The following is a 23789-nucleotide window of genomic DNA, read 5'->3' on the forward strand; positions in this document are numbered from 1 at the left end:
CTTTACAAATAAGTAAATACATATGCAAATAGTAATAATAGATTACAGTTGGGTTAAGTTAAATTGAACAATTATACAAAAGACCAGTAGCTCTGAGATAACATAAATACATGATAGAAAATACTTTATTGAATGTAAGGGTTGGAAAGTTAAAGGTATGGTGTCTTATTAGTAAGCAGCATGGGATTGTAGCTAGTTTGTGTTGAATGTAAAATCTACAAATCTAAATTCAGAAAATGTAGTGGAGTAAAAACATCATTTGAAGTGTAACACTGAAAGCAGCATATACTCTTCCAAAATTATGTAGGACAGTAGTTAGGGTTAGTGTTACATTAATGTACTTATTTATATACTCTTCTGCAAATGTGAAAGAAATGAATGAGTATATTTCTTTCTTTCTTTTTAAAATAACTTAAGTAGTTATTGAAAAAAACACCAAAATGACATTAGTTGCAGATATTGTGTGTGGTCCATGTAAGGCCCTAAAAACCTGCCTTTTAGGGTTAGGGTTAGGGTTGTCACCATAATACTATATATTCTTGACTAAATGAGCAATTATCAAACGTTTGCTGAAAAATACCTTTGCGTATTCATTAACACTCCAAAACTAAATCTGCTTCAACAGGTTTGTCTAGGTTTGGTTTGGTCACAGATTTGGTTAACAGTTTTTTGGCAAATAAGCAAACCCTGATTACATCTCAATTTTAAAAACGCATTAAGTATAGGCCTACTTTTTGTGTAAAATCTCACATTGGAAGTATCACTGATATATCCTTTTTCAGTTTTGTACTAAGGATAAAACTGCAGGATTCAGCAGTGAGGACTACATTTCCCATGCACCCCTTTGTCCCTCCCCCCGCATACCTCTGGTGTGCGCTCACGCTGCGCTGCGGGGATCCTGCACAGCACAAGTTGCCCCAACAGCAGCTCGGCGAGAAGCACGGCAGAAAAGTTTCTCCACAGGAATGATCAGGTCTCAGAGGAGCGCTTTTCCTTCTTATTTTACAACTATGGTCTCCAGAACAACGCTGGATTGGATATAAGGATCTCTTTTTTGATCACCAACACCAGATTTTGGGATTTTTGGTGATTTTTCCTCACTGTTTGGATTGTTTGCGCTTCATCAGAAGATCAGACTAAAGGGGTGTTCTCTTGTGTGGCCAGACAAAAAATGTGTTCCTCTACGCAGCTTCGCAGTTTTGCGAGGTTTGCCGTGGTTTCTCTTCTGTTTTTAACACTACAGCGTGGATCTGGTGCTACCACAAGGACGTGTCCCCCTCCCTGTGCCTGTTTTGGGGAGCTTTTGGACTGTAGTCGACTGAAAAGGGGCCAAATTCCAAACACGATCCCAGAATGGACAGTTCAACTGTGAGTGCAGTCAAAGAGCATTTGTTTGAATGTTAATGATCCATTTACTGTTTTGTTGCTTTCATGCCATTTCACACCTCTGCAGTTTTGGGGAATAAACAGGTTAAGTTGAGTGTTTTCTCTCAGCACCCATGGGATGATCCACATTCCTGTCGTAGTGAAACTGGAATGAGTTGTAACCACATGAGGAACACAGTATTGCAGAAAAAGTCTACTTCACTAACTTTTCTTTAATTGAATTGAAATTGGCCCTTATTGTACTGTAGATCTGGTGCAGTGTCTTTATCCAAACTTTCTGCGCAGCTTTTCTGCCTCAGAAAGTTCACTTCAGAACTACCAGAAAAGGCTAAAAAAAAACTTAACCTGAGTTAATTAATCTGTTTGTGTGTGTTAATAGGTTTTATTTATTGCATTGGTGTTGTTCCTCACAGCAGCATGTCAGACTGAAGGCCAGCAGGGAGGCACAGGCAGGCTTTCAGCATGTTTTACACATCAATGTGCCATTGTCAGTCCCACAAAAACTCCTTTACTAAAGTGAATAATTATCAACTAATCCTCTCAGTGCCTGCAGGTACTAAAAAAGTTGTTTTTATTGTTATGGTGAAAGTAGCTGTAGTGGAAATAACAGCAGTAATTGTGATAGTACTGACAGCACTAATAGTAGTTGATAGTTTACAACCTTGCATATAATTGCAACTAAAAGATATCCCTTGTGTTTCTAATGGTTTGGCAGTGTGTTGCTATTCTGCACACATTTTCGTCAGATTTTAAATCCATCAGTGTTGGTTCAGTCTTCAGATTTCAGTTTCACAGACCTCCAGGCCTTCAGAGCCATAAAAGCATAAATCAGATGCAATCTGTGCCTTGGACTGTTTCCTAAAGTAATATCTCTGTTTCTGTCCTGTTTGTCTTCTGGCTCCATAAGTTGAGACTAAGTTGGCCTGAAGACTGCTGGAGCTGAAATACCAAACACATCTTTAATGGCATGTTCCTCAGTGTGTTCTACTTTACAAATAATTATTCTCACTGGATTTTTATTGCCCTGCGTTAAGTTGGAGTACTTGATTTTTATTGTCCTGTGTTAGGCTATAGTGCTTGATTCAGTGCCTGGTTGAAGCTGTTGCCCCACTGTTGGGTTTAGTTTTTCTCTTTCTAAAATGTTCTGCTCTGGAAACTTGACGTTGCCAGAGAAAACAGACCCAGCCTGAGCCTCATAACCAAGGCCGGCCTTCCAGAGAAAATGAGAAAAAAAAAAAGTTCCACATGGGGGGAAAATTCTTTTCACTCTGGCATGCTAATTTACGAGTGGCTCTCCAGCACATCTTAAACCCCTTAAACCGCCCGACCCTTTGTTTTCCAGCACCCCATTATTTCTGCTGAATTAGCAACTCCAGAGCCATGGTACTGATTAAGGAGGAGCGTGTAGGATTAGTTTGAAACAAACTCACAGAAAGAAAGAGGGGGGCAAGGAGAAAGTGGGAGGGAGAAGGAGAGAAGAGTGAGAAGAAGTAGGATTAAACTATGAATATCTGGGAGGTTGCTGGAGGGGTAGGGGGGGTGGAGGGGATTACAGATTGATTGCCAAGATTTAGTGTCTCTTTTCTTTCTAGGGTTTAAGACCAAGTAATTACAGGAGTTTCATCTTAAAAACAATACATGCATTGAGGGAAATCTGCTACACCATTTACATTTTAGATGAATATTTTTTCATTTTTCCATGGAGTAGTTTAGGGATTCCCTCAAGACCTTTTCAATAATTAATCACAGCCATATGGTGGTTTCTTTAACAAAGGAACTATGTTTATTTGGCCAAGTAATGGTAATATTGAACACAAAGAACAAGAAGTATAACAGAAAGTAGATGATATTAGGAATCATGTCCAGTGGCCATCATTTACCAGTATGTTGGATACTTACCTGATGTACACCTGTGGAATCCCAGTGCTCAGTCTCAATAAGCCATAAATTCAGCATGGGAAAAATACTACACCGCCTATTTCTTAAATAAATTAATAACTCAGTGTTTCATAAGGTCTGTGTTTATGACATGAAACACAGACCTTACCTTGTTTTTAAAAGGGAACATAAACCATCTGGAGTAGTATATACAGACTCCCTTTAGAATTGAAGTATTACAAACATTTTTCAGAGGAATGTGACGAGTTTTGGAGCTAAAGAACCACATTTGTTTGGCCAAGTAACACTAATGCTCTGTGAAAAAGACAGGAAGTACAAGAGGGTGTCAATATTAGCACGCCTAGGGGGTTTGCGCCATAGCCAATGCTACTTTAAGTTTGCTACTTACCTGACCATCCTGAGTTTTACTTAGCTTTTCTTTCATTTAATTCATTTTGAAGGACAACACACATTAATCAACATTTCTGTAAATGTGCCTGTGTTAGCCAGCTGGTTAATTATAATGGCAGTCCTTTGGCAAGATCTTTTGAAACCTTTTACGCTAGCTGAAACCTGTCAATTGTAGCTAATGGCTAACAACTAGTATGCTACAGTATCCCATTATGACTTTTCAAATTCACAAATGTCTAAATCATTAATGAAAAAGACATGACAGTCACTTTTATTATATACATACCAAAGTTTGCAACTTGTAGTCTTAAAAAACATTGGTTAATGCCTCCACCAAGGTGCAACCCAACCATTAAGGAACATATACGGAACTTCATGTGAAATCTGCTGCTACGCCCCTTTTGTTCTTCTAATCTTAAACATTAATGACAGCTCTTTTAGCCTGAAGAGTAGCTCCTTTATTCGCTTTTCAGTGACTGATAAGAATGCAGTGCGGTACATTTTCACCAGGCCAGCAGATACAGGCTGTAGCCTGTACGCAGCACTGTGTGTTATCTTGCTCCGCTCAGAGTCTGCTTTGTGAGGGAAGTGGAAGTGTCAGAGCTACTCAGGGTTTATCTAGGGAGTATGATAGGACACCTTTCCCATATGGCCCCCAGCGCTGGAACTACAACAACAACAACAACGCACAGCTGCATGCTTGGAAAGGAAAGGATGAAGGGGGTGGGGGGGCTAGCTCTAGCAAGGCATGTAAAACTCTGGTTGAGTGGTTCATGAAACCTTCCAGCAAAGAACAAAAACAGGCCCAAGAAAGTTTCGACAGGGGTGTTTCAGACATATGAAAATGCGTCCCTCTCGCTTTTCCCGGCATTGTGAATACATTACCAGTTGTTAGGTTGTTCCCCTCCTCCCAGAGCTCCTTGATGGATTCCAGATGAGGGAGGTAAGAAGGAGGAGGTGGGGGTGAGGGGTGTAAAGAGAAGAGAAAAAAAAGAAGTGTCTGGCACCACAGCGTTGATCGTGCGCAGCAGCGTCAATAACTCCACCACTTTATAGCGCACGAGGCTGCGCTTGCCAGAATCTGTGAGCTGATTTTCAGGCTCCTTTTTCAAAAAGCAAGAGTCTCACCCCCAGTGAGCTGCAGCCAAGACTGCTTCAGTCCATTCCAAGACCAGGCTCAGACGAGTTGGTGTCAGGCCCAGATCCAAAGTGGGTTCAGACAAAATCAAGACATAGACCAGAGATAATCGAGCACTATTCAAGACTAAAATAGGCAATAAGCAACCCTTAAATCCTGCCAGAAATACAGTCTGACAAGTTTTCAAAAATGTACAAAAAGCCAGAGTTCTTTCATATGAGTTAATATCTTACCAATACACATAGCTAGAGGTTTGAGATCCCTTACTCAGGCTTCTACAGCTAAAATACCTGTGTGAGGACATAGACAGATTATTAAATAATTAAATATGAAGGAAAACACATTTGAAACTATATTGCTGATGTCCAGCAGAGACAAGAACAAAGAAAAGTTCAAATGTTTACAAGATTAATACAAGTACAGACGTCAGAATGTCCGGACTGAGACTTGGCCAGTACTAAAGTCTGGACTCCAGCACTTGATCGACTTCACTCGCCAGGTTCCGACCTCCTTTCAGCACGAAGAGTCTCGACCCTCAGTAAAATATCAGCTTGTCTGTTTTGGCTGTGTGTCTCAGCAAAAGCCTGGATATGAAGGGAGCTGTTCTGGCATGGGTCTTCTCTTCTGTGTTATAAAGACGGGATGAAAAGCCAGCCACTCATAAGCCTCCTTTTGGGCTTGAATGTGAAGCAGTTTGTTTTGGAAGGTTTAAAGTTGCTTTCAGATGTTGCTCGGGTAGAATCAGTTCATTGTGAGGCAGGATCAGATACATGTCAAAAAGACCTTTTTTAAGAATCTTCAATTGGAACCAGTTAAAAAACCTTGTAAAGAGTTTGTTAAAAATCAGATATTGACATTGGACTTCATGGTGACAGTATCTGAAAATGCAAGTTTTCTGTCGGTAATAAATCTTATTCTTGCTTACATCTCTGACCACTCTGTTCCATTTCAATGCAGCACCGTCTCTCTGATCCTTAGTTTAATTACAGTGATTTTTCTTTGATCCGTTTCCTCTGTGCACAGTGTTCATTCACAAGAACAACAGGGAAGTTGAAAGTAATTATGTTTGCTATGTAGAGCCAAATGGAGGACTGTTGCATCTTAGAAGTATGGTCCATGGTCTATACTTTTCCCTTCATTTCTGCCTCTTTCTTTTTTTCACAGGGACCTGAGCCATAACAAATTGCAGGTGCTTGACAGCACTTTGTTTGCCAAACTACAACATTTAAGTGAAATGTAAGTATGACTTGTGCTCTGAGATACCTAGAGTAAACGCAGGATTTTCCGAACTGTCTCAATCACTGTCCTGCGTTTGACAAACTATTCTTTTAACCATTTATTTTTCTTCATCTTAACAGAAAGCTGAACCACAATGAACTGGAGGCAATACCTGATTTGGGACCATATGCTTCAAACATCACAACGCTAATTCTGTAAGTAACACCTTTGTGGACACTCACTTCAGGCTAGTCTGGAGGGTAATCCTCCGCTAGGGTTGTCATTGCTGGTTACTGTAAAGTAGTGAGCTTGGAAGCGGTTCCTCCCCCCTCCTTCTCACTAGAGAGCAACCCTTTTGGCTCAGCCGGTTCCCAGACGGGGCAGTCTGAGACATGGCAGCCAGCCCCAGACGGGTCACATGGTCAAAGACAAAATGCCATCAACAGAAATGGAAATGTTTTGTTTAGTGGCTGTCGCTGCTGTTGGTGTATTTTTAACCTGGAGGCAGTGACGTGACGCTGGAAAGAGAGAAAATCTGTCATGTGAGAATGAGAGAAATCCAAATTTGGTGATTTTTATTTTTCAGCTTAAGTAGAAGAATTGCATGTTGGTGTGTGGGCCTTTTATAGTATTCAGAACTGAATGGTGGTCAATCTGGACACGAGGCAGTTTCATTTAGCTCATGAAAATTTGACAGTATGTTGGTCCATCATCTTAAAGAAACATTTAATCAGTTTGTGTGTGTGTATATAAGTAGCATAAACATAGAAAATAGTGTTGAAAGTGTTGGCTCTTTGATGCTGTGAGAGCGAGTTCTCTACTGCTGGTAAATTGAGTGAAAAAGCGATTTTATTCGTCATTTTTCATACCATTTAGACTTTAACCAGACGATTCTTTGGAATACTGTTGTGCAATACGTGCTTTTAGAACAACACCAGATATTAGTGTGTGAAACCTCAACAATTTTATTTGCTTTCTGTGGCACGTCTCTCCAAACCAACCATCATGGAGTTATTGTGGAAGAATGTATCTGTCTCCCGGCTAGATGAGGCGTATTCCTCATCAAGCCCCAACATGATGCTCTGCAGCAGCCGCAGGGCGTTCAGCCATCAGCCATCGACACAATTTGTTTTCACATTTAGTGCAGGAGTGTCACCCCCAGCTACAAGTTTCCTCCCAGCAGAGGAGGATGGGTGGGACGGCTTTTTAAACAGTAGATGTCATATTTCATGCATCTTTTAAGTGAATCTCTTCATATGTAGATGCTGTTTCTTACCAAAAACTATATTTTACCCTGAATATACTGTATCAGGTACCTTAACTTAAATTTAAAAAATCTTTCTTGCAGTAGTTTTACCACATTCAAATAACACCTGGTGTGAATGGCTGCATTGTTCCTTTCAGTGGTTAGAAAGAGAGCACAGGTTCTTCTTCCACTACTGTTATGAGTGCTGTTTAAGTACCCTTGAGCAACTCTGGATTAGAAAGGAGAGTTTCTACACATGTTTCATGTTTAAAATGCCTGACTTTCTCCAAACCATAATTTCTTTTGATTTGAGGATGTTGTTCAGTTTGGTTTACCCAAAGTCATGTCAATCATGTTAACTCGGCCTTTACACGCTCCAGAAAAATACTGCACCACTGGAATTTTTCAGTTACAGAATAACACGAAACACAAGACCGTATTTTATTTTAAGATGAGAGCATTATAAAACTTCAAAGTGTGAAAAAGACGAACAAGTATAAATAAGGTAGATAAAATCACGAACTTTGTGTCAAAACAAAGCTAATTTATGTTAGCTGTCTGATGCTCCTGAGTTTTTGAGGCGATACAGATACCCATGAACCTTTTACAAACATTTATCAGAGAAATTTGTTTGAAATGTTTTATGAAGGTATATAACTACATTTATTTGGCCAAGTGACACTAATTCTTAGTAAAAGAAATATGTACAACAGGAAGGAGATGTAAATCTAGCAGTTTGTGTCATAGCCAATGCTAATCTGCGTTAGCTACTTACCTGACCCTCCTGAATTTTAATTAGGTATTCTAGCAAATAGGTACAAGCTAGTAAGCTACAGTGTATCATGCTAATGCTCCAAAAATACTTATGTATGTCCTGGTCAAAAAGATGTGACATTCATTTATATTAAATGTTTTGCCATTCAAAGTTTCTAATTTGCTAGTTTGCCGTTTTTAACAACATCACTCTTTGTCTCCACTCTTTGAGGTCAAAGTTGTGTTATCTATGTTTACGCTGCCAAAACATACTTGAGATAATATTTCAAAGCAGCAACTGTCAACAGCTATTTAAATTGAGTGGCATGAAAATATTGTCTGTAAAGCAAAATCCTTTTTTTTATTCTTTGAATGTATTGAACTGTTACTGTTGCTGCTTCAGTTATAAATTTACAGTACCTGTTAACCCAAAGAAGTCATTGTACCAGTACCAATCAAATTCTCTCCTATGAAACGTCCAAAACTGTTGTAACTAGGGCTGGGTATCGGTACTCGATACTTTTCAATTACTTAGTAAAAAAACTAATATGAAGGAAGGAAGAACAGTAACAGACGAAGATGAAGCTAAAATTCACATATGCTCTCACTCTCACGTACACCCTGGCTGTTGTGGGTGCCGCCCTTTTTCTTCAGGTTAGTTGGTGCAGTGTGAATTTTTTTTTTCCTCCTCCAGTGGAACATTTTTTCCAGAATTTCTCTCCCTCCTTTAGTTTCTCCAAGCTGGGAGGGTAGTAAAGAGAAAAAAAAGACCTCGGGGTATCGAATACCACTTATTCAAACAGCCAGTCAGACATAGCGGCAGCTCTCGCCGACTTCTTTGACCTTGCAGCTCTGAGTAAAAACAAACGGCAATAACCCTGCAGCTGGTAGTAATTGAGTCGTGATCATCTTAATTAATTGAACAATTTCCCAAGAATTTATGGAGGGGGTAAACCCCACCGCCACTAAATCCCTCAGCCTGTGTTCAACAAATGACCTGGAGATTCCAGGTCTGATTAGGAGTTTAAGAAGGTGAGCCTCTTGGTATGTCTGCGGAAATAGGAATCTTGTTGAAGATAAAAATACCAACACAGTAGTGACTAAAGTAATAATCCAAGATATTTTCATAATAAATCTGTATCCAATAGGGATTTTACCAGGGCTGCAACAAAATAATATTGTCAATATTTGTTGGTTATCTTTTTATTTATCGATTCCTTGTTTAATCTGAACACACAAAAATAGGTATTACCATTTACAATGATATACAACACAGAAAAGCAGCATATCATCACATTTTGAGCCAGCAAAAAATCAAGAGTATGTGCTTAATAAATGACTTTATTTAAAAACCACAATAAACCATTATTGACTAATTGTTTCAGAGCAGAATTCCAACACATTACAACATATGACTTTTACTTGATCAGTTCTGTTGGATGAAGAACTCAGTAGCTGGCATTAGCTGGAATAACCACCTAAAAAATGATTAGTTTAAAGAAGGTGTCAGTCCTGCCTACATTGCTTGATTGACAGGTGGTCACCAAGAAATGCAGGGTAGAAACACCACATTGTAGAGTGTTTTCTACAAAAACAATGATGCTCCAAGAGTTTTACAGCTCCTCTGTATTTTTATGCAAAGGTCCCTCAGTTCATACTTTCATACGATCCGTGCTTCCCTCCACTCTGACGGGGAGACGACGTGTTAAGATGATCAGCCATTTGAGTGAGATATGTGCAGAGTTTAATATGGCGTCTCAACGGTAAACGCAGCCCTGGTTTTCATTACAGGCGCCACTGCAGAGAGAGGGAGTCATCAGATGGCTTCTCAAAACTCTGTTCTTTTTCCAATAGGAAATACCACACACACACACACACACACACACACTACGAGGGAGACAGTTTTAGAAAAAGCAGCTTTCTGTTTAAAGAGCTTCCCGCATTAAATAGAGCTGAATTAGTTTTGTCGGTGGACAAAGCTTTTGCTGAAAGAGAAATCAACAACAAAACAACTTCATCAAGCATCTCTGATATTTCACAGAACAACATAACTTCCCACTGTATAACTGTGGTCAGTTTGATGGTGGTTGAGGCCGAAAATACTGTACAGTTGCTGAGAGTGCTGGCAGGTATGTGCATGTGTGAGTGTGCAAATCTCTGAAAGCCACATCATGTGTACCCATATGGACCCATAAGCCTGTTAATAGAAAGCGTTCATCCTCAGGTGGTCTCTTAGTCTCTCATCTGATACATTCATATTTTATGAATTCTACTTCTTATATGGAGTAGAAAGCTGGCAACTGCCCGCTATAAGAATTTAAAAGGTGGAAAACTGCATTTAAAAAGGGCAAGAGCACACATTTTGTCAATACAGAAGATGCCTTGGGCTGTTATCGGCGTATGTTTGGCCTTCCATTGATTTCCTCTAACGGCAGCAAAGCCCTGCAAACACAAGCGTAATGGCTCCATAATCACGTTATCTGATAGCAAAGTGGATGAACAAATTTGAAGTGTGTGTAATTAAAGCGTACAATGCTGGGTTTGTTTGTGTGAGGGGAAGGCAGGATGTCAGTGCAGATGTTGAGATGAGTGGGAAAAGAAAGACGAAAATAGCATGATTTGCCGTATGTCGGAGCAAGTGTTTACACCTCTCCCGCCATGCTGTTAGACTTTTGACTTTTTTATAAACTTTGCCAGATTTTTAACACTCATGGCTCAACTTCTTGGTTAAAACTTCAGCGTCCCATCTCCTCGTCGTCGTCCTGAGGCAGGAAGCGTGCACTAAACCCCCCTTCCCCTCTCCGCAGCTCTACTTTCTTCCCCCACCCCTGAGAGAAAACTGGAAAGACTGGTTCTGTCTTGCCAGTCAGCCCTCCTTCTCTCAGCGACCAGTCAGGGGAACATGAAAACTGAGATACAGGTGGTGTGCAGCGCTTTTGTTTGGGACCTGGGGGCTGCGGTGCGTGGAAAGCCCTCTGCAAATCTCCAAACAAAAGAGCTGCCTGTGCCGTTTTTATTGTAGAAAATGAGCTGTATTTTACTATAGAGTTGTAGTTTAGGCTCATATGTCAACCTCCATGTTTCATTTGATTTGGTTAAATCCTCGGTTTCAGCGCATCATAAAATCTTCCATTCATGTAATTTGTAATTTTAGGCAAGTTTAGCCACTTTTATTAGTTTATGCCCCAAAACACAACCCTGCCAGCCCCCACTATACTGTCTTTACCTGGCACAGCACCAAGTTTGACTTAAGAGCTAAACACAGAGACGTGCGCTGGAAGGTTTTATCCCAGCGTTGCCCCCCCACAGTCACACCAAGCTCTCAGGGGCTGCCATCAATCTTGGATCTTTTAACTGGGTGAATCTTTCAGTACTCTGTGTGTTTGAATCTGAAGATTACCAAAAAGGTCTTTGAGATGGAGAGTGCCGTCGCTATGGTAATATGTGCACTGAAACAGCCAGCATGCATGGAAAAATGGGTCAGTGTTACCTCACAGTCTTCTGAATAGGTGAGACATCTCGATTTCACAGCACAGTGGTGCCATGCTGTCTCTGAGCCTTGAGGTGGACTGACTATAAAATCTGAAAATGAGATTAGACCAACCAGCATTGAATATTCTTTGAATGCTGAGTGTCCAAACTGACTTTTTTCCAGCAAAATTCAATATGCTTTGTGTCCTTACAGTCAAATCACGCTGCTTTATATTTTGAACCTGTATTCTTCTTTTTACCTATTTATTATCTCTGGAAGTCAATCTAAAAGGTTTAAATCATATTAAAATTGTCACATGTAATTGTGGAGACATCTGCAGTTAGTTGCCACTCCATATACTGTACTGTAGGTCAGTTGGTTGAAAAATCCCAACAATTAAATATTAATGACACCACATCCCAAATTAAACCTTCATTATAAAACTGTCCTCACTTGTTTTTTGGGGGGTTGTTTTTTTTTGACTGAATCCGAAAAACTAACAGCTCTCTGGTCAGTAAGGTGTAGCTGGAGATGGAGGGGTGGTGGTAGTGGGGGGACTGTAACCATCGCAATGAATACTGAAAACGAGGCCTGTAGTCTGGTGCATTGGAGGGAATTCCTGTCTCCCCCCTTCACTCTCTCTAATGCCGAGTCTCATACACAAAGAGGGCACTGTACAGGCTCTGTTTATAACTAAGCAGTCCCTGCACTGCAATTTAGGAGGCGTGCAGCTCAGGAAATTGCTGGCCTCTGCCGAGGCATGCTTTCACTGAGGGAATGGTATTCATCAGCCAAGTAATTGGCAGGTTACTTTTTTAAATACCTTGTTAGTAATAACCTTATAAACAAAATAACACATCACTAAACCGAAAGGTTGTTTCGACCTGGTGTGAAGAGCAACGGCATTGATCATGTCAATTTGTTGGCTTTGCATGCAACATCAGCGAAAAAATGACATAGTTTCACGTTGGGTGGTAAGTGTAAGCTGTACATGAGCGTGAGAGTTTGTCATTTTTTAATACCACGAGCTAATTGAGGGGCTTGACTGTTTGTATATCTGGGAACATGAAACTGGTGTGTGCCACTAGTCAAATACACAGTATTTTTGTCATTTATTGGAGCGATGGTGTCTGTATTTTCAGAGCAAACAACAGGATCACCAGGATCTCTGTGGAGCAGCTCCGGCCTTTCCTCGCGCTGGAAACGCTTGACCTCAGCAACAACAACATCGTGGATATAAAGGCCAGCTCCTTCCCCGCTCTGCCTCTCAAGAACCTGTGAGTGTCATTTCTGTCTGAAAATGCAAACTGTTTTTAATCTAAGTTAGAATATTCTGTTTATTAGTGGTTTGGATCATTTATAGGTCCACAGTGCCTCTCATTGACTATATTAATGTGTTTGTCACATTTAATGCCTGGGAAACCCATTAAAACGCATTATTTCCAGAACATCTGTTAGAAAGGGACCATATATTTTGTTAAAGTTGCACATGAACTAAAATCTTTTTCTTTCTCAGGTTCCTCAACAACAATCGTATCTCATCGCTGGAGCCGGGATGCTTCACCAACCTGTCCAGCAGCCTGCAGGTTCTCCGGCTCAACCGCAACCGCCTCTCCACCATCCCGGCCAAGATCTTCCAGCTACCCAACCTCCAGCACTTGTAAGCTGTTTTTTTTTTCTTTTTTTCTTTTTTATGGAAAATTTCATGATGAAGACTTCAAACTGTCACTTATGAAACTATCAACACCTTGATATTTTCCAAAGACGTAGCATCATTGTTCCATTTCAGTTTTCCTTGCTGGCGCTCAGTGTGTGGTATGTGTGTGTGTTTTAGGGAGCTGAGCAGGAACCGTGTCCGCAGGGTGGAGGGCCTGACGTTCCACGGTCTGCACGCTCTCCGCTCACTGAAAATGCAGAGGAACAGCCTGACTCGCCTGATGGACGGAGCCTTCTGGGGCCTCAGCAACATGGAAGTCCTGTAAGCGCGTTTACAATTTAAGCTCTGTTCTTCCAGCATGACGTGAATGCAGAGCAACACCTGACTTTACGTGTGTGTGTGTGTGTGTGTGTGTGGGCTCGCAGGCAGCTGGACTACAACAACCTGACGGAGGTGAGTAAGGGCTGGTTGTACGGCCTGCTGACTCTGCAGCAGCTCCACCTCGGCCACAACACCATCAGCAGGATCCGACCTGACGCCTGGGAGTTCTGCCAGAAACTCAGCGAGCTGTGAGTCCACTTTTTTATATATTCTCCACCCTTCCGCTGCACCCTCTCTCTCTCTCTCATTTTTTTTTTCACCCCCTCCCCCTTCTCTCTCTCGTTATTCCCTCCTCACTCTTCATTCACACTCTGAACTCCCAACACTTCTCTGTGTCGCCCTCTCCTCCTCTCTGGCACTCCCGCTTGCCCTTCCTCACACTCCAGTACCTCCTGACGCCAATCCCCACGTACACACACACGTACACACACACACACAGCACTGTCTCTTATGCTCTGCCAGTCTGTGCCAACATTGAAGCACTGCCAAAATATTACACACCCTCATGCCCCCTCTCCGCTCTGCTGCCGCTTGAGCCAAAACATCACCCTCCCCAACCCCCCTAGGAAGTTAAAGTCCCATTTATTTTTCCTCTTTCACATTTCATCACTAATCGTGGCTTCTTTCCTCATGAAATACTTCATTACCCACAAACGTCAGTAATTCCACCCCCCATTCAGACACATTCCTGGAAGCAGATTGGATGTGCTTTGTTGTGGCTGTTGTTTACAGCAGCGGTCAGTTTAGTGCTTGCAGTGTCTGGAGACTTTTTTTTCTCTTCACAGATAGGTTGTTGTTTTTGTCTCCCCCTGTTTTTCTCTCACGCTTATCACTTAAACCTGAGAGTAAACAAGCTGCATGTCGGCCGGGAACGTGCCCAGCTATCTGATTTGTTCTCATCTGAGTTTACTTTAAAAAACCGTCTGCGTGGAGTTATTTGTTTCACGATTTCTGTTTGGTTGCAAATCTTTGATCTGCTCGTACTCGTGCTAAATAGAAGTTATCATGAAATCAAATCAGTGACTTTTGAAGTTTTGGTAATTTGAGTCTTGAATGCCTGGAAATATATGGATTGTTTGTTTTTTTTGCCAAACTTTCAAGTATTGGTTTATAAAAGTGACTTTTGGAAGTACTTAAGGCACAAAAAGTAGCAAACCACATGATATCTAAATGGGATGTTGCTGGAAGAGGTTTTGAAGAAACACAGGAGTCTGGAAAATGCTTTTCTAATATGTTTGTCATTACTTTGTCCCACAGCAACCTCTCTTCCAACCACCTCTCCAGACTGGAGGAATCCAGCTTCGTGGGCCTCAGCCTGCTGGACGAGCTCCACATCGGGAACAATCGCGTTAGCTTCATCGCGGACGGAGCGTTTCGTGGCCTCTCCAACCTGCAGACACTGTGAGTCAAATTCAAGCGCTTGAATGTTATGAGCTGATTTTGCCAAAAGAATTTTTTTTTTTTTAATGCTCATGTAATTTACGGAATATACAACCGGAAAATAAGATGATGTAATTTCCCAAGACAGGTGTCGTGATGCTAGCTTATCTGAGTTGTGTTAGCAAGAACAAGACAACAAATCATCAAAATATAAAGGTTCACACTCAAAGAAAAAAAGTTCTGTTCTTGCGGGTTCACACTTTTGATCGTATTTTGTTTAATAGCGATATTTGATCATGAGAACTGTGTGGACTCAACCTAGCCATTTTGTGTCATTGAGGTTATCGAAAACTAAAAACCAACCAAAATCCAGTTCTTTTCGAGTCTTAACCATAAATACCATGACATAGAGAAAGTTTGAAATTATGACCTCGAGAACACCAGAAAACCGGTGAAGCCTTGGATTGCTTGTTTGAAGCTTTCTAAGAAAGTGCTTCATCTTGTCAGCACTCCAGCTAACAATAACATCAAATATACAAGTTTTTAAAAACAGTAACTCCGTGCGCTGCCCTGTCGCCCCCTCTTTAAACCCACCTCTACCATTAATCCTCTGCCTGAGTGGAAATATCCTGCCCGATTTGTTTTCGGGATGTGAAATAGATTACTGTGTTGAGGTCTCTCCGCACACATAAAAAAACCTCCGAGAGGCACAACCCCAACCTCAACAACCCCCCCACCCCACCCCCATCTCTCCCTTTTCCTCTGCCCAATCCCCCTCCCACACCCGCATCCACCCATCCCCCGCTTTCCCACAGAGGGGCTCCGTAACATTTCCCCTGGTTGGGACTTTTTAACTGGAACCAAATGTGAGCCGTGCTGCTGAGGTCACCGTAGGGCAGGTGTGCAGCTAGGTGGACATGGATTGCTTCAGGGCTTCAAACCCACCACCCCCTCTACACACACACACATACAAACACACACACGCCCTTCCTCAATCTCAATCAGCCATAACCAGGCATGCCGAGGAGGAAAATAACTGTTTGAAGGCATTAGAGCAGCTGAGGGATCAAAGGATGCAATTTCTCTGGGAAGTTCTTGGCTTTTAGTGATTTTCGTACTCTGTAACTCTGCGTATTAAGTTGTTTAGCGTATTTTTCTTCCTGTGGATAGAAGGATAAATGGGCCCACAATTTTCCGGCAGCCGCAGTGTGAGAATGATAGCAGTAATCGTCAGGTTTTGGTGTAATTCCTCAGAATCAAAGAGTAAGGGCCCTTCTTTCTGGAGCTGGTAGGTTGACCTTAAAGATCATACAGGGAGGAATCTATTAAAGAAAAGCAATTTTCCTCAACAAATAGACTAGAATGCATGGCAGCTACAAAACAGGTTGTAATCTTAGGGAATGTCAGGTCATCTTGACAGAAAAGTTTACTTTCCACGTGCAGGTAAAAGGCAACAAATTCAGGCTGGATCTCTAGCGTTGGAAATGCACTCTGGGAAATGTAGGAAATCACAGAATCACTTTGTATTTGATGGCAGAAGAGGATGTGAATCAAGATCTCGCTTTGAAGGGTACTTACATCCATAACTTAATGTGCACGCAGAGTATATTTATCCTCTGCAGCACACATGTTGTATTGCAGCACTTCCTTGTAAAAAAATTTTTTGCCGCCGTACAACACAGAAAAGCCATAGCAGACTTTTAAAAAGCGCCGCAAATGCCAGGAAGGAGCTTCCTGTGAGGAATGGAGCCGCTTTGAATATAAATGTCTCAAACATTTTCGCCGTCACACGACATGTAAAGCCGCATAAAGTTTTATTAACATCTCAAACGCAGTTGTTTTCTGGGTGTGGACTTTTTACGATGCGGTCTGTCTTTGTTTCTTTCTCTAAAGGGATCTCCAAAATAATGAAATCTCCTGGACCATAGAGGACATGAATGGGCCCTTCTCTGCTTTGGACAAGCTGAAAAACCTGTGAGTTCATGATCAATCTGCCACAATGTTCGACTTAAAAAGAACACATGAACAAAATAAGGTCAGTAAGTTTAACCATGTTTGAAACTGATCAGATTCTATTGTTTTCTCAGATTTCTGCAGGGGAACCAGATCCGCTCAGTGACCAAGAAGTCTTTCTCCGGCTTGGATGCGTTGCAGCACCTGTGAGTAGTCCTCGTGTTTCACTGATTGTTTCCAAAAGTCTGAGCTGTAAACTAATCAGGGTGAATCACACCGAGACACAAACGCTGTTTGTTGGAGTCGTACACCCAAACTGTCTTCTCCCATTCCTTGGCTTTGATGTGGAATCAAGAAAAAACTCTGTCATTAGTATCTTTGCATGTGTGCCAGACTATATCGATCACCGAGGCGAGAGCGGGAAGTGTGTGTGAATGTGTGTGTGAGTGTACAACAGCTGCATTTGATTCTAATTAGTGTTTTTTCCCAGCCGTTGCCAGAGCTCAAAGCAGCCCAGAGTTGGGCCTCTCTTGATTAACACAGCAAACTGCTGCCCAGAGTTTTATTGTTCTGGAGCCCAGACCTTTTTCTTCTCTTGATTGAAGTTTTTGTAGCCTTCACTCCATACGGCTGATGTTGGAAGGGAAAAAGCTGCCATCTTTCTTTCTTTCTTTCTTTCTTTCTTTGTGCCCCCCTGCAAGAATCCTACCAGGCCTAATTTGTTTTCTTTTTTTCGCTGCAGAGATTTGAGTAACAACGCAATCATGTCCATCCAAGCGAACGCCTTCTCTCAGATGAAGAACCTGCAGGAGCTGTAAGTGCGATCATGTTTCAGGACAACTTCAGTTAGTGTTTTAGTGTTGATGTGGGACAGAACACCAGGTGAAACTCATTATAGTCTGCTGGGAAAGTCAGCACCAAACAATGCTTACTTCAATGTTAATAACAGATTCACAGTTTCCTATGTCTCTTTCCATGGAAGTAAAGAGAACACAAGGTGCAGTATTAAGTTATATGAGTGAATTTTAGGATTTTCTTAAAATTACTGCAACAAAATGGATCATAGATCACACAGTCCAGAAACAGTTATGGAACAGTTTTGGGAAATATGCTTATTACTTATTCTTGCCAAGTTAGATAATGTTCCATTCAATACCAGCAGCTGAGCATTACCTCCAACCTTTAAAATGTGAGTCTTTGTTGGTTTTCTTGGTCATCTGTGATCGTTAACCGAAATTCCGAAACATTCGGTCAGACAAATAGGCAATGTAAATATGATTTTCACAATTTTCCAACATTTTATTGGCTAAATAGTTATTTTAGAAAATAATTGTCAGATAAATCAACCATGAAATTGGTAACTAATAAAAAAAACTGCCTAGATACCACCATCAAGATACAAAAACTTCACCTTTGCACTGGTAAAACTTCCCCCTGTAGATTCTCACTGTAACATTTCTGAAATACTCTTCCCTGGCAGGCGTCTGAACACCTCCAGCCTGCTGTGCGACTGCCAGCTGAAGTGGCTTCCAGTCTGGGTGGCAGAACAAACCTTCCTGCCCTGCGTCAATGCCAGCTGCGCCCACCCGCAGATGCTGAAGGGCAGAAGCGTGTTCGCCGTCAGCCAGGAGGAGTTTGTGTGTGGTGAGTGATGTATTCACTTGGTATAACACCTTTACTCTACCACACATACTGTAATGCCTCAAAAACAGCCATTTATCTGCGGCAGGTTTTCCATTTGCGAACTGACCCAAATTGTTCAGTATTTTCCCCCCTGACTCCTGGATGAGCTAACGAGTGCATGAAGGGAAAGTTACGGAAATTTACCAAGTTATGTTTTCAGCTTTCCTGGATGCTGTTGGAGAGAACCAAGTAGTAAATAATTCAGTCCAGTCTTTTCCCTCTTGGAGCCTCATCTGCCCCCAATTTCTGTAAAAACCAGAGATGTAAACCTCCTTGTTTCTCCCTCAGATGATTTCCCAAAGCCTCAAATCACCGTGCAGCCGGAGACCCAGTCGGCCCTCAAGGGCACCAACGTGACATTCATCTGCTCAGCAGCCAGCTCCAGCGACTCACCTATGACCTTTGCCTGGAAGAAAGACAATGAGGTCCTGAATGATGCGGAGATCCAACATCAGGCTCACTTGCGGGTGCAGGGAGGTGCGGGAGGTGAGACAGTGGTGACGGAGTATACAACCACGCTGCAGCTTCCCAACGTTGAGTTCTCCAGTGAAGGAAAATACCAATGCGTCATCTCCAACCACTTCGGATCTTCCTATTCCACCAAGGCCAGACTCACTGTCAACAGTAAGTTTGGGAGAATTCTATTATTGCCACATGTCTTTATCTACACAGTATCTACAGGTCCTTAAAATATCCATCAAAGTCTTAATTTGTCTCTGATAGATTATAATAAACTTTAATCCTACTTTTTTTTCTTCCAGTGCTCCCTTCCTTCACCAAGATGCCTATGGACCTGAGCATCCGAGCTGGGGCGACAGCTAGGCTGGAATGTGCTGCAGTGGGTCACCCTTCCCCTCAAATCGCTTGGCAGAAAGACGGAGGCACCGACTTCCCCGCTGCCCGCGAACGGCGCATGCACGTCATGCCGGAGGACGACGTGTTTTTCATCGTGGACGTCAAGACTGAGGACATTGGCGTTTACAGCTGCACGGCTCAGAACACAGCTGGAGCCATTTCTGCAAATGCCACGCTAACAGTTCTTGGTAAGAAATGGTGGGGTTGTAGCAGAAACTCAAAATGTTGTTGGTTTAAAAGTTATTAACATAGCTTATTTCCCTCTTACAGAAACACCCTCCTTCCTACGGCCCCTCATGGATCGCACAGTAGCCAAGGGTGAAACCGCTGTTCTCCAGTGCATCGCTGGGGGCAGCCCTCCCCCAAGGTTGAACTGGACCAAAGATGATAGCCCATTGGTGGTGACCGAGCGCCACTTCTTCGCGGCTGCCAACCAGCTCCTCATCATCGTGGACGCTGCTGAGGCCGACGCGGGGAAGTACACCTGCGAGATGTCCAATGCCCTGGGCACTGAGAGGGGCAATATTCGGTTAGCGGTCATACCGAATCCCAACTGTGACTCCGGCGTACAGGGTGGAGTGGGGGTCGGCGTCGTTGGCGGAGCGGGATCGGATGATGATGGGTGGACCACAGTGGGCATCGTCATTATAGCGGTGGTGTGCTGTGTTGTCGGCACATCGCTGGTTTGGGTGGTGATCATCTACCATACACGTAGACGCAATGAGGACTGCAGTGTCACCAACACAGGTGAGTTCATCCTCCAAGTACACATTTTAAGGTAATTTTAATCTTATTTAAAATGTTTTGCAAAGAAAAAGTGAGATATAACTTGATGTTTTCGTGCTACAGATGAGACCAACCTGCCTGCCGACATCCCCAGCTACCTGTCCTCCCAGGGCACGCTAGCTGATCGACAGGATGGCTACATCCCGTCTGAGAGCGGCAGCAGCCATCAGTACATGGCATCATCAATTAGCGGCTTCTACCTGCAGCCTAAAGACATAAATGGTAAAACATCAGTTCTCTTTCTCTTAAAAGAGAAGCCTTCAGGAGCTTCATGTGTTCCTGACATTTTCCTCTTCCTTCACCTGTGCAGGTCTTTGTCAGCTGGATACAGGAAGTGAAGCAGACATGGAGGCAGCTATAGATCCTCTGCTGTGCCACTATCAAGGGCCAATTGGATCACTGCTTCGTCGAGATAACATGTATTCCACCGACCCATCAGAGGTGTTCACAGGTGTGTACGGTGTGTTGAATTCTCCGTCATCATGATCCTGCAACCATATTGTTAGACCATTGGTGATAAAGAACATTATGTCCAAGTTTAAGTACATTCATTATTTCTAGAATTTGTCCTCCTTGCTTTGTAAAGGATCTAATGATTTCCTGTTTTTCTTACCTTCAGGCTGTTCCATTGAACAAAGACCCGTCTGCATTGACTCCTACAGTGGCAGCCTGACCAACCCTAAAAGGAGGGACTATTTCCTCACCGAGCCCTTTGACCTCTGCTCCTCCACTGTCCTGATGCAACTTCACAATGCCAATCTCCATCACGGTCCCTCCCACCAGCAGAGTGACCGCCGCCCTTCCGTGGAGGAGGGAGATGCGAACGACTACGGTCGTCCTCACGAGTGTCTGTCCCCTTGCAACACTTTCATGGGTAGGTGTTAAGTCAAAGAATGTTCCAAAACTTCCAAATGACAAAATTTGTCCCTACTTTGAATTGACCTTGTCCACCTTCCTCACCCAGGAACATTTGGGAAAGCTCCCTGGAGGCCTCAGCAGGACCTGTACCCAGGATTCATCCCACCATCAGTGACGCATAACGGAATTACTCTGCATGAGAACCCTTACATCGCCCCGGACGCCGATTCAGACCATGAAGAGAACAGTTTCATCAAGGGCTCAGCATTGGAGCAGAGAAACAGCATTTACGAACAGCCATTTGACAGCAGCAGGACTGATGGCATCTCATAAGGCAGAACGAGCACTTAGCTGAGTGACTGAGCTCCTGTTTGCTCTTGTTTTTCATGAAGAGGACTACCAAAAAAATGGAAAATTTCTACCTCACTGAATGGACACTTTTGCAATAAAGGACTCCTCAAATGTGCAACGAGTGAATGTAAAGGACAATTTGATGTTCCTACAGAAAATTACAAGGAGCATATTAACAGCTGTTCTTTAGTGATACAGCTTCAGTAAAATAATATAGATGACTATCAACTTTTTTTTATATATAAATCTTATTATATTTTGTAAATTGTATATAAACAGATTACATTATTTTTGCTTACCTTCTTTCATGTACGAGTATTTTGCAGCCCTGCCAATTCAGTTATTCTAGCCTAAGGTTTTTATTGCTTTCAATGAAGCAATGTTTTGCACATATGTAAACTAAAATAAAAACACCTTAAAGTGTGCTGCTACATTCACTTAAGAGTCTTCAATGATGTCACTGTCTTAATCGTGAAGAAGAAGTTGTCGACATTTGGAGGACGTGGTGCTGGTGATGGTGGGGGATTTAAACACCAGCCTCTTAGAGCAGAACAGCGGACCGCCAAGGACGGTGTAGCTCTGTCATCAGTCAGCCCCCCCACTGACAGAGAGAGAGAGAGAGAGAGATGTTTAACTGTTTGCTATCACAGTCTGGTTCCATGTTGGTCTGGGCAGTGATTCTTTACTGACCTCCAGCACAATCACATTGTGATAATATCTTATGATGCCACAAAATACTGTTCTCCAAATGAATGGTTCCAAGCAAGCTGTTAGATTTTTAGTTGTTGGAGGTTTGTTTTATACCTAACAAAGACTTGGATGTCAGGTTATACAAAATGGAAAACAATTCCATTATCAGCTGTATTATTTTGTCAATTGTCATATTGTGCCATAAATTAGTATAGGAAAATAGACATTGATATCATGACAATGGTTTTAACCATATGGCCCAGCACTAGTTCAGTGATTTTGGTCTCTGATGGGCAAAGTGTTGTGATGGGATTCATGATGGGTTATAACTTAAAGCTTTAAGCCTTCAACTTCAAAGCCAACTAGTCTAATGCTACTATTAACACAACACTTACAAAAACATTAGATGTATTGCAATATAATATTGTGCCAGAGATATTGTAATATAACAAATAATAGACAGATATCACTATTGCTTAAACAAGATCCTGCTGCTGTTATCACTCAAACCAATTCCACAATATGTACACCAGAATAAAAATCAAATATTAATGCTACCACTACCACAAACTATGACAACTAGTACTTTAATTGATGTTGGCCCTTGCCTACTGAGTGCCCTGAAATTACTACCATGAGTAATACTTCCTTTTCCACCACTGCAACTTCTACCTGTACTACTACTGATCAAGTTCCTTTTATCAAGGAAGAAAAGAAATGAACTACACAGTTTAACACTACTGTATTACAGTTACTGATCACTCCCTAGTATGATTTTACTAATATGATTAATAGTTTAGCAACTACAATTAAGGCTACTACTACTACTGATTCTTGTACTACAGATGTGTTCAATTCTGTCTTAATGCAATACTCACGCCCATTTGCTGCTGAAATCATTCCCCTTGTTCATACTTGCCCTAAAGTGATCCCCTCTTGGCGCAACTGCAGTGTAGAGATTGGGGGGACAAAATGGTTGTGCAATGATTTTCACTTCAGCCAAGGCCAATATGAGGCTTTGTCAGTATGAGTTAGCCAAATCAGGTGAATATCTTCCAATGTTACAATCTTTATTAGCAGAAACGTCTTTGTTTTACAATTCCTCTACTGCACTGTCAGTAAAGAAATACTACCAAGACAAACAGTAAATTCTGTACTAAACGGACTGTAAATCTGGAAGATCCACACATGATTTAACAAACTGTGACTGCTGAAACTTCATAACTTTGGCTGAACTTATTTTTGCACAAAACTGTAATGGACTGTGATTGTTGTTCCCCACAGAGTTATGTTAAGGAGGGCCAGTATGGACAACAGGAATCATTACAATGACCAGTTACACTTTAAGAGTACATATTAGTGTTATAGACAGACTTTAAAAAAATGTGAATGTGTTTTTCAACTATTGCCACCACAATGACTGCTGCTAACTGCTATTACATTGCCTCTATTCTTCTTGTAACTGGGGCAACCACTATCATTAACAATGATTCTCTTAATAATGCTAATATTTCAATTATAATTGAAATAATTATATGTAATTAATTTTAAACCCACAAATTGCTGTTACAACAGTATGGCACAATGTACCTTAGCCCAAACTAGACTCTCTGTTTGGTGGATGACTCATCCCCCTTAACTCCCTCCCACCCTCATCCTCCAGCCCTTCTTGCCTGGTGGTTTGTTGTTTCAG

At 41.9% G+C, this 23789-nt stretch overlaps 2 protein-coding genes across 2 annotated transcripts in view; one reads left to right on the plus strand and one right to left on the minus strand.

Moving 5' to 3' along the window:
• The window catches only part of LOC134004461 (mitogen-activated protein kinase 12-like), a 424476-nt gene that overhangs the window by 213300 nt on the left and 187387 nt on the right, over window positions 1-23789 (minus strand). The window lies entirely within an intron of this gene.
• Window positions 953-21831, plus strand: lrig3 (leucine-rich repeats and immunoglobulin-like domains 3). The gene is made up of 19 exons (XM_062443841.1): window positions 953-1368; window positions 5978-6049; window positions 6172-6246; window positions 12645-12779; window positions 13019-13162; window positions 13337-13480; window positions 13585-13728; window positions 14798-14941; window positions 16814-16894; window positions 17008-17079; window positions 17616-17687; window positions 18354-18517; window positions 18845-19180; window positions 19318-19599; window positions 19682-20158; window positions 20261-20419; window positions 20508-20648; window positions 20817-21071; window positions 21162-21831. The coding sequence occupies exons 1-19, from the start codon at window positions 1172-1174 to the stop codon at window positions 21386-21388; spliced, it is 3321 nt and encodes a 1106-aa protein (XP_062299825.1). The 5' UTR covers window positions 953-1171; the 3' UTR covers window positions 21389-21831.

The sequence above is a fragment of the Scomber scombrus genome, chromosome 22 (assembly GCF_963691925.1).
Source record: "Scomber scombrus chromosome 22, fScoSco1.1, whole genome shotgun sequence".
Taxonomy (NCBI): domain Eukaryota; kingdom Metazoa; phylum Chordata; class Actinopteri; order Scombriformes; family Scombridae; genus Scomber; species Scomber scombrus.

What these genes read in the sequence shown, in the direction of transcription:
- lrig3 (XM_062443841.1), top strand. Translation starts at nt 1,172, where the DNA reads ATGTGTTCCTCTACGCAGCTTCGCAGTTTTGCGAGGTTTGCCGTGGTT. An exon ending in GCTCTGCCTCTCAAGAACCT is followed by an intron (nt 12,780 to 13,018) that starts GTGAGTGTCATT and finishes TTTCTTTCTCAG; the next exon opens with GTTCCTCAACAACAATCGTA. An exon ending in ATGAAGAACCTGCAGGAGCT is followed by an intron (nt 17,688 to 18,353) that starts GTAAGTGCGATC and finishes CTTCCCTGGCAG; the next exon opens with GCGTCTGAACACCTCCAGCC.